The sequence below is a fragment of the Lutra lutra genome, chromosome 5, assembly GCF_902655055.1.
Source record: "Lutra lutra chromosome 5, mLutLut1.2, whole genome shotgun sequence".
In the NCBI taxonomy this organism is placed as follows: Eukaryota; Metazoa; Chordata; class Mammalia; order Carnivora; family Mustelidae; genus Lutra; species Lutra lutra.
The window spans coordinates 122,036,119-122,049,408 of record NC_062282.1 but is presented as its reverse complement, the minus strand read 5'-3'; the positions used below and the strand labels follow the sequence as shown (position 1 = coordinate 122,049,408).

Here is a 13,290-nt window from a genome sequence, read left to right as displayed (position 1 = left end):
GCTCCTAAAACCCTTAGAATTTCCTAAGTGGTAAGAATGAAAAAGGTATCTTTTATTATTCATAACAAAACCCTTTCTACTATACTTAAGTTTATGTTAATGAGGTGGTTTCTGAAAAGTCCCTAATGATGGTGACTGGTTGCCTAGGTAACAAATCACATGATTAGAAGGTTGAAAGTTTCAGCCCTAGCATCTGACCTTCTTGGAAATGAGAAGGACTAAAGATTGATTTAATCACTGGTGGCCAAAGATTTAATCAATCATGTCTATGTTATGAAACCTCCATAAAAATCCTAAGTGTTGGAACTCGGAGAGATTCTATGTTGGTGTACATATGGAAGTTCTGGGAGGGTGGTGCACCTGGGAAGGACATGGTGCTCTGGGCCTCTTCCCACACTTGTGCTCTATGCATCTTTTCCTCTGGCTGTTCCTGAGTTCTATCCCTATATCATAAACCAGTAAGCTCTTAAGTGAGCCATCTTCCTGAGTTCTGTGAATTGTTCCAGCCAATGATAGAACCAGAGGAAGGGGTCATGGGAGTTACTCATTTTTACCTGGTTGATCAGAAACCCAGGTGACAACCTGGAATTCCTATTCATGTCTGAACTGGGGGTAGTCTTGTAGGACAGAACCATTAATCTGTGGGATGTGATGCTATCTCCAGATAACTAGTTTGAGAATTATGTTAAATTATAGAACACCCAGCTGGTGTCATGGAATTCATTTGTGTGACACAATTAGTTGTGTTGGTGAACAGAGTATAGAAGTGTAGAATGATACAGTGTAGTAGAGGAGAGACTTCCCTTTTCATGAAGCCAGTGAAGCTTCTGCTCAGACTTCTTCTAAATCCAATGTCAGTTTTTCAAATTTCTTAGTGTTCTTCTTAAACAAGATCCCCCAAATTATGTAAACTTCATGCCCCACAAAACCTGGTTCTGCTGCTGACATTTAGAAATGGGACATGGAAGAGATAGAAGTTAGAGCAGTGTTCCTCTGAAAATAGTCATGGGTTCACTTGCCTCAGAATCACCTGGAAGCTTGATAAAATGCAGACAACCTCCCCCCAACCCCACCCGCCCCAGTACAATCCAACTAAAGATACTGATTAAGTAGGCCAGATTGGGGCCTGGGAATCTTCATGTTTAACAATTTCCCCCAGGTGATCTTACTATCAACACTAAAGTTTTTGAACTCTTGGTTCAGATTCCTGGCCTAGGTTTATCATTGATCTTCGTGTACTCTGTGGGCTTCTAGCATCTTGTTGGTGATCTAACATGCAAAATAAAATATAAGGCAAGAATGAGTTGATCTTGGGATAATTTCTTATCCAATAGAGCTGGAGAAGTTTAATTTAAATGATTTTTGCTCTTGAAAAATTAGCAAACACTTCTTAAAATTATTGAGCAATCTTATGTGGCAGAATTCCAAATTCTCTTGGCCCCATACTTAATCAAGGGGTCACTTTCAGGAGAACCCTCCTACACTGTTGGTGGGAATGCAAGCTGGTGCAGCTACTCTGGAAAAAAGTATAGAAGTTCCTCAAAAAATTGAAAACAGAGCTATCCTAGGATGCAGCAATTGCACTGCTGGGTATTTACCACAAAGATAAAAATGTAGTGATCTAAAGGGGCACCTGCCCACCAGTGTTTATAGCAGCAATGTCCACAATAGCCCAACTATAGGAAGAGCCCAGATATCCGTTGACAGATGAATGTATAAAGAAGATGTGGTGCATATATATACAATGAAATATTATGCAGCCATCAAAAAATGAAATCTTGCCATTTGCAATGATGTGGTTGGAACTAGAGGTTATTATGCTAAGCAAATAAGTCAATCACAGAAAGATCATTAAATGATCTCACTCATATGTGAAATTTAAGAAACAAAACAGAAAACGAGAGGGGAAGAAAGGAAAAAAATAAAACAAGACAAAACCAGAAAGGGAGACAAACCATAAGAGATTCTTAATCTTAAGAAACAAACTGAGGGTTGCAGGATGGGAGTGGGGGAGAAGGTTGGGGTAACTGGGTAATGGACATTAAGGAGGGCCTGTGATGTAATGAGCACTGGGTGTTATATAAGACTGATGAATCATAGACCTGTACCTCTGAAACCAATAATACATTATATATTAATTGAATTTTTTAAAAAGGGGAGGTCACTTTGAGCCAGCATGAGAAACTTCCTGTAGGACATTTGATCTTCTCATCTAATCAAGCTGATGCATCTCTCCATGTTCCTTCTCCCTATAGTACAGTAGAGGAAAGCATTGAAAAGACAGTAGAAGGGAAGCAGATATTAAAATAATTGTCAGCACATTGCCCTCCTCATTGAGCACATTTGCTTGCCACAGTGTGCTGCTTCCAATTTTGGCCTTTTGTTCTGAATGAAGTTGAGTTTGTTATGCAATGGGTAGAGATAAGCTTGAAGTCTTTTGTCAAAATGACCCACAGAATATCAAAGTAGAAGGTTTGGCTAAAAAACTATATTGATTTGTAGAGTGCTGTGAGATTTTAGCCAAATTATATATTCTACTTCAAGGTGAGTGATCATTTCTGTGATAAGCAGAATAGTATAGTAGTTAAAAATTTGGACTCTCAAGTCAGGCAGACCTGGGGATGAATCTTTTTTTTTAATCACCTTTTTTTGCAGTGGGGCGGCGGGTGGGGGGTCCTTGCCTGCAGAGAAAGAGAGAGAGAGAATCTTAAGCAGGCTCCACGCTCTGCATGGAGCCCAACTTGGGGCTCAGTCTCACAACCCTGAGATCATGACCTGATCTGAAATCAAGAATCGGAGGCTTAACTGACAGAGCCACCCAGGTGCCTCTTTTTCATCACTTCTTAAGTTGTATGACCTTGGGATATGACTTGTTTCCTCATCTGCAAATTAAGGATAACAACGAAGAGAAATGCCTTTATATTAGTGATCTTTGGCTGGGTAACAAATTGCCTCAAATCTTAACATTCATTGTCTCCTATTGTTTCTGGGGATCAGGAATCTGGAAACAGCTTCGTTGGGTAGTTCTGGCACAGGGTCTCCTGGACTTTGTAGTCAAGCTGTTGGTTGAAGCTGAAGTCATCTGAAGTCTTGATTGGTTCCAGAGGATCAGCTTCAATCTCATTCAGATGTCTATTGGCAGAAGGCATGTGTGTCTTTCTGTAGATCTGCTTACAACATGGCAACAGAGTCTTCCCAGAGCAAGCCATCTAAGAGAGAAAGCAAGTGTTACCAAGGCAGATGGTCACAGTGTCTTTTATAACCTAATATTGAAAGTGACATACCATAACTTCTGTCATATTCTATTGGTTACATAGACCAACCACAGTATAGTGTAGGAGGGGACTGCATAAGGGTGTGAATGCCAGGAGCAGAGATCACAGGGAGCTGTCTCAGGGCTGGTTACCCCTGCCTTCAAATAGTTTTCCTCAGCAACGAGGCCACTCTTTTATTTTTCTATTTTTTATTTTTTTGCTTTAATTTTAGATGAGAGCCAGGAGGCTTTGAAATGATCATAGTGGTTCGTAATGTAGCAGCAAATGAAAGGCATCTGAACATCAAGATAAATGTCTGAGTGGGGTCTACTAGCCACTTGAAAAACATGTGGCTCCACATGCCTAAGAAATCCATAGCTGACTTTAGTAAAATCTCAGATATTAAATATTGCAGCTCTGCACTCTAACAAAGTGCAAAGGACAGAAGTTGTCTCTCTATATTAACAAGTAAGAATGGTGAGTGGATAAGGCATGGTTTACAAATCTGTATTTATGATTGGGGTCTGGCTGAAAAACAGCAAGAATAAACCATACAACCTGGGAAGTCTAATTCTAGCAGGAAGTTGTTTTGAAATAACATCATACTTCATTCACTCCCCAAGTATGTCTTTGATGACCGGTTTGGACACATCAATAAGATGTCCTGTCACTTACCATATTTTATTTTCTTGCAGCATTTCCTACTGATGGTAATTCTAACGGTGCCTGTTCTTACAGTGGAATCCACACTCTGATTTAGATTTGCCAAGCAGATTGCTCTTGGCTAAATTTCTTGCCCAAGTGCAGGCCCTTATGCTTTGAGAGATCTCATTTAAAGATCCCTAAAGAAAAATATGCAGCCTTTACTGGCTTGGATTTGTAGCTCCAAATTTTAGAAGAAAGCGGCTGGTTAACATTATAGACATTTTGAAGTACTTGTCTTTCAGAAATGCAAAGAACAATAGCAAGAAAAACCTTTTGATGGTTCAGAATTTATTTTATTTTATGTACTTATTAATTGGTACACTTTTCCCCCCCATTTTAACCAAAGATTCTGTACATTGAAACAATAAGTAAAGACATGTGTCTGCTTTAAGATCTTGATATTGGTTAAGTCTCCGTAGTCCTTTTTCATGCTTTCTGGGAAAAGGCTCTTCTGTTCTCTCAGCCCAGCAGTACTTTGATCTCAGAAGCAGTGCCATTTGGTTGTAAATGTATGTGGTGCCTTTGATCTACTATTTAGCTGGTCTTTCTTAAAATAGATAGCTTCTTTTATCTAAGTAGTGTTTACTAGGTCTCTCTCTATGAAAGATGGCTTAAATTGCTATTATTTAGGTAGAAAGTTATATAAAGTTTCTTAGGATTACCCAGATCTGAATCTAGTTCTCTAAACTCTAAAACCCCAATGGCTCTATTATAGATTTTGTAAAGCAGATTCCTATTAAATGGGCTACTCCTACAGATGTCAGGTAATATTTGCAAAGACTTTGCTTGCTTTTTGATAGGAAACTGATTTTCCGAAGAATAATAAACATATCCTACACTTGGGCAAAATGGTAATTTTAGAGTGTCTGAACTTAACCAATTACCCCCTGAAATTCAAATAGTTATATATTTTTATATTACATACCACATAGGGTCTATTGAGATGGGATTTTTTTTAAAATAATGAGTATATATATTTAATTCTCTTCTTTATGAGGATTTCTTGAACATTTTGTCAGGTGCCTTAATGACTTGTGTTTTACTTTTCTAAGCCTCAATCAGTTATTCATTCAACAAACTGTCTATTTCAAGTACAGAGACACAAAGATGACTTAGTGACAGACTCTGCCTTTAGATCGCTCACAGCCAAGGGTTGTGGGGCAGAGCACTTGCAGACAATTTCATGGCAGCGTGGTGAATGCCTCTCATGGACGGTGATCCTCCCACCCTGGTCTTGGGAATGGTCGTGGAAAACTTTCTAGAAGACGTGGCATCTGAGCTTCTTTGCAAGCCTGTAATGAAGAACTCAATGTCCTATAAATTCCCAGCCCAAGTCCATAAGTCAAAATCAACCTATCTGTCCAGACCTCCCTAATTTAATAGAAGTGTCCTAAACCATAGGAAAGGTCTAAAGCTTCAATGGCTTTTGCTGCCTGAAACTACCCCAAAGCCTTCTTACTTGTCATTCAACTCTAAGGAGGAAATCCCCAAACCACTTTCACATACATTTTAGAACTTTTGCACCATTCTTTATTTAAAAGGAAGTATTGGAACTCTCTTTGTGTTGTAAACAAAAATAACTGTGTACATTTGTTGGGCTACCAACACGTGGTTTGTTTTCTTTTCCCCCCATCCTCCTTGGTTTCATGTTCCTATTTCAGAAGTCTTGTCATTACTTCATCTGAATATTAACCATGTGTGAGCACTTCCAAATGCTGACCCTGAGAGCAGGCACTCTGGAGGACTCTCAAGAAATATATAAGTGACCCTTCCCAGGCCTGAAGGTTGGGAGAGGGACAGAAGGAAGCAATCTGTAGTCACTTTTGGGGTCATTACAGTAGCAGTCACAACTGTCCAAAGAGGGAGGTCAAAGCAGGAAAATCAGAGGGACCTGGGGCATGACCTTAGGGGACTCCTACAGTGTTCATGGAGATGGAGAGGAGAGGCCAGCCTCTAGAGGATACAAGAACATGAGTTTGGAGCATTCTTCGGTCAGTGCAGGAATGGTCAGTGTGGGACAGATGAGGTAGAGGCGGGCATGTGTGGAAAGCAAACTGAAGGGGTTTGGCTTTTTCCCAGGGGAGTTACTGAGTCCTTGAGGCTGCAAAATGGGAAAATAAAGTAGAATCTTTGGTACTTGTCCTGTTCTTTCACATCAGTCACCAAACACTACTGATTCTGAGAATTATGCATTTTAGGTGGTAGAGTCCTAGAGATCAGAGAGACTGGCCTTCCCATTTGTCCAGTGAGGAAGTAAGTCCCAAAGTTCCAGAGGCCTGAGTCTCACGATCACTAAGTAGCAGAGCCAGGGATACCGGTCCACCCTGTTGACCAGGACCTGAGCCTGAGTTTCTCTTCCTAGGGCTTGTTTCCCACCAGGAGTTTTTTAAAGTAGGGTCTAGGACCTTTGATGGTTCCCAGGAACCTATAGGAGAAATGGCATGCCACCCTCCAGTAAGAGTGGGCTCCAGTGCACTTCTCATAGGGCTTCATCCCTTTATATGGACCCCCAGGGTCCACACCAAACAAGAATTTGAATGGGAGCTGTGGTTGGTAACAAAAGAGACAGAGAGAATAGAAAAGAATCAGGATACATTGAGCAGGCCCAAATGAGCCACAGGAAAGCCAGGTTAGGAGAATAGAGAGCAATATTACTTTTAGGAGAATTTTTTTTTTTTTTAAGATTTTTATTTATTTGACAGACAGAGATCACAAGTAGGCAGAGAGGCAGGCAGAGAGAGAGGAAGGAAAGGAGGCTCCCTGCTGAACAGAGAGCCCCATGTGGGGCTCGATCCCAGGACCCTGGGATCATGACCCGAGCTGAAGGCAGAGGCTTTAACCCACTGAGCCACCCAGGTGCCCCTACTTTTAGGAGAATTTTTTAATGAGTTGCTAATCATAGTCTGCCTATGGTTCCTAACTTCAGAAAGCTTAATGGAGCATGTCCCACCCAAACTGTGGCCTGAGCAAGGTGGACATGGTAGTCCTCAAGAAAATCAGGAAACTATTAATAGAAGGAAAGTGGGAGGCTAAATGCTGGAAAAACCCAAAACAACAGATTTTGACAGCAGTTTCCTTGTCCTCACCTGGACATGTGAGTACATAAAAGACTGGGATAGTCCCATAGAATATATATAGCAGGTATTCTCATTGCTTCATGTATATTTAGTAATTGTGTCAATCCTCAGCTCGATGACATAAGCATTACTAATATTCCCATTTACAGAGGAGGAAATTGAGGCACAGAAAGGCTAACTTGCCCACAGTCATTCAGCTAATAAGTACCATAGCTGGGATCTGAATCTAAGCAGTCTGACTCCAGAACCTGTGTTCTTAATTATTGCATTAAAAATATACCATTTTCCTTCTTTCCTTACATTTTTTCCCTCTGAAACAAGAATTCGAGGAAGATCCTGAAAGTGAATGTAATCCCTAATTATACCATGGTAGCTATTACTAATTTTATTACTATTTATTAATAGTATGAAAAGTCTCTGATGCCAGAGTAGACATTCAAAGACTGCAAAATAAGGCAAAATCATTTGAAGACCAACCAAGACATTTGCATGGACTCTAGGGCAGAAAGAAAATCTGCATGATCTTCAGGGGATTAGCATGGTAAGAAAGAATAGGAGCAGAGTAATGTATGAATGAAATGTCCAGAAATCCACTGAGGCAGTGACAAAGATGGTGAGATGCCAAATCCTGTAATAATTTCCTTTCTCCTTCCGTTCTCAAGTGCTGCTTAAGTAGAGCTGAGGCCAGACGGGATGCAGCGAAAGTGGCCCTAATCAACTCCCTCTTCAATGAGCTGCCCTCTCGAAGGATCACTAAGGAATTCATTGTGGAAAGTGTGCAGGAAGCAGTCGCCTCCACCAGTGTGAGTACCCAGCAGGGTAGAGAGCTGGATGCACTGAGACATCGAGGGCCCTTGAATCTGGGGAAATACTAAAGTGAGCAAATTCAATGAGAACTGAGCAAGTTTAGGAAGACTGGCTGGCTTGGTGGTGAGTTTCAGCCTCACGCTGGGCAGAGAGTTTACTTAAAAAAAAAAAAAAAAAATTGTGCAGGCTTCATTTTGACCCATGAAATCATTGATCTTCAACAAAATGAACACTTGGATTGAAATCAAGAAATTGGAGCTGGTTCCCTATGCCACACCTCAGAATATTTTTTGCTGCCCTGGATGACCCTTATTCAAATTTTAAATCAGGGGCGCCTGGGTGGCTCAGTGGATTAAAGCCTCTGCCTTCAGCTCAGGTTGTGATCCCAGGGTCCTGGGATCAAGCCCCGCATTGGGCTCTCTGCTCAGCACGGAGTCTGCTTCCCCTCTCTCTCTCTGCCTGCTTGTCATCTCTGTCAAATAAATAAAATCTTAAAAAAAAAATTTTTTTTTAAATCAAAGTAGACAGTTTGATCCATCCTGATTTATTTATTTGAATGTTTGCTGTTTGAAAAGTATTGATTTCTTTAGGGTCTGAGAATGCATGCAATTGAATACTGCTTTAATCTAGAGATAAACTAGCTTATTTTTTCCCCAAACTTGACTAATCATAAAAATTATCCTAAGTGCTTATTAAAAGTGCCAATTCCCCAGTCACTGTGGGGATCCTGCAAACCTGTATTTTTAAGGAAAGGCTGACTGCTTAGCATGGAAAAGGCATATGTCCCAATTTTTTTAGCTCTTAAATTATTATGCTCAATATTAATTCTTTCAGAGAGCTGAAAAAATTTTTTTTCGGAGAAAATTTCTGTTAATGGCCATAATTAATGCAAAATGCTTTAAGAGCAAAAACTCTTGTCTTGGAAATTTAGATAGAATATCTTCTCAGCAATCCAGGAGTAGATGATTTGCCCCATGAATTATTTAGAACTTCTGATACTTGATACCTACCAATTACAAACAATGGAGGAAGCCTTGGTTTCCCACTGTGGCAGGTGTCTCCCTGTGAGTCCACCAAAGGCAGAAACTTGGCATTACTGAGGGAATTAGCCACCTCCTGGATTTGCCTTTAGCATGGACAAACCCCATCTAAGATGCACATTCTCTGATCACCTTAATCTCATTATAAAGGTTCTGTCATTTTGGAGAAGCTGCTGAAAACGAAGGACACATTGTCACTCTAGCAGTGACCCTTTTGTTCCTTTTTCCCTCATAAAAGCTCTTGTCACTCACAGAAGAGATAAGAGAATGGGCAGGGGACAGAGAGTGGTTGACCTGGCAAGGAGACATCAGGGAGATCTGTTCTGTATCTGCTGTCAGGATGAAAGGAAGCTTTTATTTCCTTGACTTGTAAATTTCAAGGGCCTTTGAGGAAGAGAAGTTAGGAAAATGATGCCTGATTCATACGTGTGGAATTTACTCAGGAGCATGGAGGGGCCCTCAGGTGTAATGTAATTTATCATTTTTTCATGGAAATTTCCAAGGAAAGAGAATATATAAAGTTTGCAGGCTTCTGGATGGATTTCCTCTGGGATATTTAAAAAGCAACATAAATATTTCAACAGCAGCACGTTAATGTATTGCATCCAGAAGCTATAAATTTGCTGCTATCTGATGCTGGTAGTTGTTTGTTCAGCTCACAAAGGCATTGCCCACCTTCCCAGAAATCCGAGGCCCTGGGATCCGGCAAGATAGGCCCCAATGCCAATCCAGCGCTTGCGTTAGCTTTTTTTTCTGCCACTACCCTAACCAAACTGAGGGCAATTTCATTTCTACTCGTCACCCCCACCCACTTTGTTTCCTAAAGATTAGGAGTCCAGATGTGAAAAAAATACATACCAAGATCCGTGTCTCTAGGTCAAACACCAGCGATTATAAAAAGCTCCATTAAGAATCATGGCAATAAAATATGAATGGTCCAAACAATCAGAGAATTTCTTTCCCAGTCAGTTATACAATCTTGCCTGGTTCCCATCAAATCAGAACAAGGTCAGCATTTCACGATTCAGACCGATGAAGGCAGCCTTCCAGAGGGCAACCACTCTAACATTAGCACCATCAACAGCAAAAACTTTGTGCAAAGATACAGGAATTTCTCCTTTGGGAAAATTATTCTTTTAGCAAATATATAATCAGTTAACATCGAATGAATGTTCAGATTGATTACAAAATCTTCTTTACTCTGAGTCATGGTGAGATTAAGAACTTTATTCCCAAATCAACTGGAGACCTAGTTGTAGATGCACACCTGAAGGCTCAATATAATAGAAGTTTCACTGTAGGGCCACAGCATTAGCTCATGACCACAAAAGAAGACGAGGGAAAAATCCATAATATTTTCCTTTTCTGGTTTCTTCCCAAGGGCACTTTGGATGATGCAGATGACCCCAGCACCAGCATTGGAGCCTACCACTACATGTTGGAGTCAAACATGGGGAAGACCATGCTGGAGTTTCAGGTACCTGACTTCCTGCTTCGTGGTTATTTCGTTACCCAATCCAGAAACCCGGGATAATGCCATTCTTATCGTTAACATCTCCCGTCCCCAAAATCTAGTCTTTTGTTGTTGTTGTTTGGGTCATTTTAATTTAACCCTCTTTGACTTCAGCATGGTAGCTCTGTCTTAGCCACCCCTCAGGAGGCTAAAACAACAAGCAGCAAGGCAAAGTCTTTGCTTTCTTGAAGCAGAGTAAAGCACTTACGTCTACGAAACAGCTGGGGAACCCCACCCTCTGACCTGCAACATTTCACCAGCTTTTCAGTGCAAAGTTCCCTTTTAAGCCAGTTGAACAGTTTGAAGTGTTGGTTGTGACCATTTGGTTCTTAATTTTCCGAAGTCCTAGACGTAGTTGTCTGTACTATACATTAACAATGCCCCCCCCCTCAGTTCTGGTATTTCCATTAAACAAGATCAGCCACCACCCGTTGTTAACTAGATCAAAACATTCAGCAAACTGTAATCCTGTTTCATCCACTACTGACAAGCGGTAATAGAGCTGAGGAACATACCACCTATTATTTGCAAATTAAATAACTGCCTGAATACATTAACAATAAGAATAATAGTAGCCAACACTGATTGGATGCTTACTTTCTCTGACACTGTGCTCACTGTACTAAGCATTTAACAAATGTAGTTTAACACTCATGACAAATGTGAGTACGATCCCCAAGTCATCGTTGTAGGAAGGAGTGCTGTATAGCTTAGTCAATTGCAGAACAAGGACCCACACAGTCTGATTTCTCAGCTCACACCCCCAACTCTTATCTTTTATGGGCTGGGCAGATGAAAATTCAGTAGTGATTGGGCATGAAATGTGTGCCCTCTACAATACTAACCTTGAATGTTGAATAGCCACATTTATGTAATGCTAGTAGGAATCAATACACGGTGTTATAATGAAGAGATTGTGCCCCCAGTATTTCTATTGCTTTAGGTTAGAGTCCCAGAAACAATCAGAGATACAAGTTTTATGGACCAAAATATTCATCATAGTGTAAAACAACAGTGTTTCATCTGCGCCCTGAAAGCACTAGCTTTCAAATACCTTTCAGACTGTTTCTGGACTACAGTGGCATAGTCACTTTGCAGGCGGATACGTACCTCCTGCCCATTTATTAAAAAATCAGTATTTTTGTTATTAGTCCCCATGTTTAGCTGAAGCAAAATACTCTCTCTTCATTTGGTCATCCAGTTTGTTTTAAGTGGCAGTGGTTTCACAGAATTTTGATGTTGATTGCCTTGGGTTTGAAGACACTAGGTATCCCTAAATCCTACCCTCTGGAATAGACAGACGTTGATTCTGAGCTCAGTGGCTGAAGTGGGCTGGTCCAGTTTAGCTTGGCTCAGGTCAACTTTTCACCTCTAAATCTGTTTCCTCATTATATGTCTATTAGGGAGACTAATAGTACTAGTGCCCATGTGAGCATTAAATGGGACAATAATTGAAAGAGTCCAGAACAGTTCCTGGCATATGGTAAGCACTCAGTGAAGACGGACAACTGTTATTATACATACTTCTGAAGAAGGACCGCTTCACTTGAAATGCCATACTACCGGATGGATTCCCTTGACAACTTGATCTAACTTAAAGGTTTCAAATGAGGACAAGGCAACTCCCTGCAAACATTTCAGGCCTCTTTTTGAATAAAAGGGTGGAACTATAAAGGGACCATGCTTTTTCCCCCATAATGATCTAAGGTCGAGGAGAGTAAAAAACAAAAGGGAGGACCGTAACACAAGAGAATTTTTACAAACTGAACAGAACTGTGTGTGAAACCTGCTCTACCACTTTCTGCCTGCGCACATAATTATCTGAGACTCAGTTTTCTCATCTATAATATAAGAATCATAATGCCCATTGTGTAGGATATTTGTGGAATTGACATAACATATAAAACATAGCATCTAGTATAGTAATTTCCCCAAGGAAGAACCCCATTTATCTTAATTCCTCCCCTCTCAATCCCAACAAAAGAATATTTTACATCTCTTATTATAAAATGAATGTTGCCTGCCCTGGTACATAGTAACTTATATGTGATTAAGTAGCTATTTTCAGAAAATTAAGAATGAGTTTTGAATGCAGTCAAATTAGTCTCCCAAATATGGAGAAGGTAAGATTATTTAAAAATTATTAAAATTTTGTCCAAGTACTATGAATGGCTGTACTCAACCACCTTTTGGTAATTCTTAATCACCCTGCAATGGGCTATATGTTTTCTGTGTGGTCTATGTAGTAAGTTACTTAAATACATGAAATAATAACTTGAATCAAACTGTGGAAATGCTTCATAAATTCTCATAAAAGAGGCTGGGAGCAGGATGGGGGACACAGGAAGAGGAAGATGTGAGGGCAGGAAAAATCCAAACTCGGTCCCCCAGTAGGGATGCTGGCAACCCAGGAGGAGGGCCATGGAGCACATCCCTTTTCCTTCCGCCAGTTTGAGGTTGCCTGCTGGGTCCAGCACATTCCTTGGTGGCCTGGGTTAAATACATCAGCTTGTTTCTGCACGTAATGGAAATTGACCACAGATCCGGGCTGTTTGTAGCCAACACAGCACTTCAGTGCCCTGGTGGGTAATGGATGTGTGTCTGTATCTAGCTACAGAAGACTATCCTGTATAAAAACAAGGCTGGTGTCTCCTGACTGCCTGCAGGCTTTCCAGGGAGGCTGTCAAGGAGGCAGCACTCAGAGGAAACATGATAGGCTTCTGCTTACCTTTACTTCGTGGGAGGGAAGCGGAATAGCCTTGCCATACAGAAAACTGCCTGGTATTTGGGGGGAGGGATGGCGACAGCACTAGCCACTGGGTCTTGTCAAGGTCAGATTTGAGACGGACTTTGACTGAAGCTGGTTAATATATTTATTCTGAAGCCTAATGCAG

General features: G+C 40.8%; 1 protein-coding gene across 4 annotated transcripts in view; it reads left to right on the top strand.

The window, feature by feature from the left end:
- LOC125100249 (protein limb expression 1 homolog) overlaps positions 1 to 13,290 on the top strand; it is a 58,765-nt gene that overhangs the window by 36,300 nt on the left and 9,175 nt on the right. For 3 of the 4 annotated variants that reach the window (XM_047730286.1, XM_047730284.1, XM_047730287.1), the window contains 2 exons: positions 7,699 to 7,839; positions 10,265 to 10,360. In XM_047730286.1, coding sequence (XP_047586242.1) covers positions 7,699 to 7,839; positions 10,265 to 10,360 — 237 coding nt within the window. Of the gene's footprint in view, positions 1 to 6,859; positions 7,054 to 7,698; positions 7,840 to 10,264; positions 10,361 to 13,290 lie in introns of those variants that run through there. The other variant, XM_047730285.1, reaches the window with a different exon arrangement.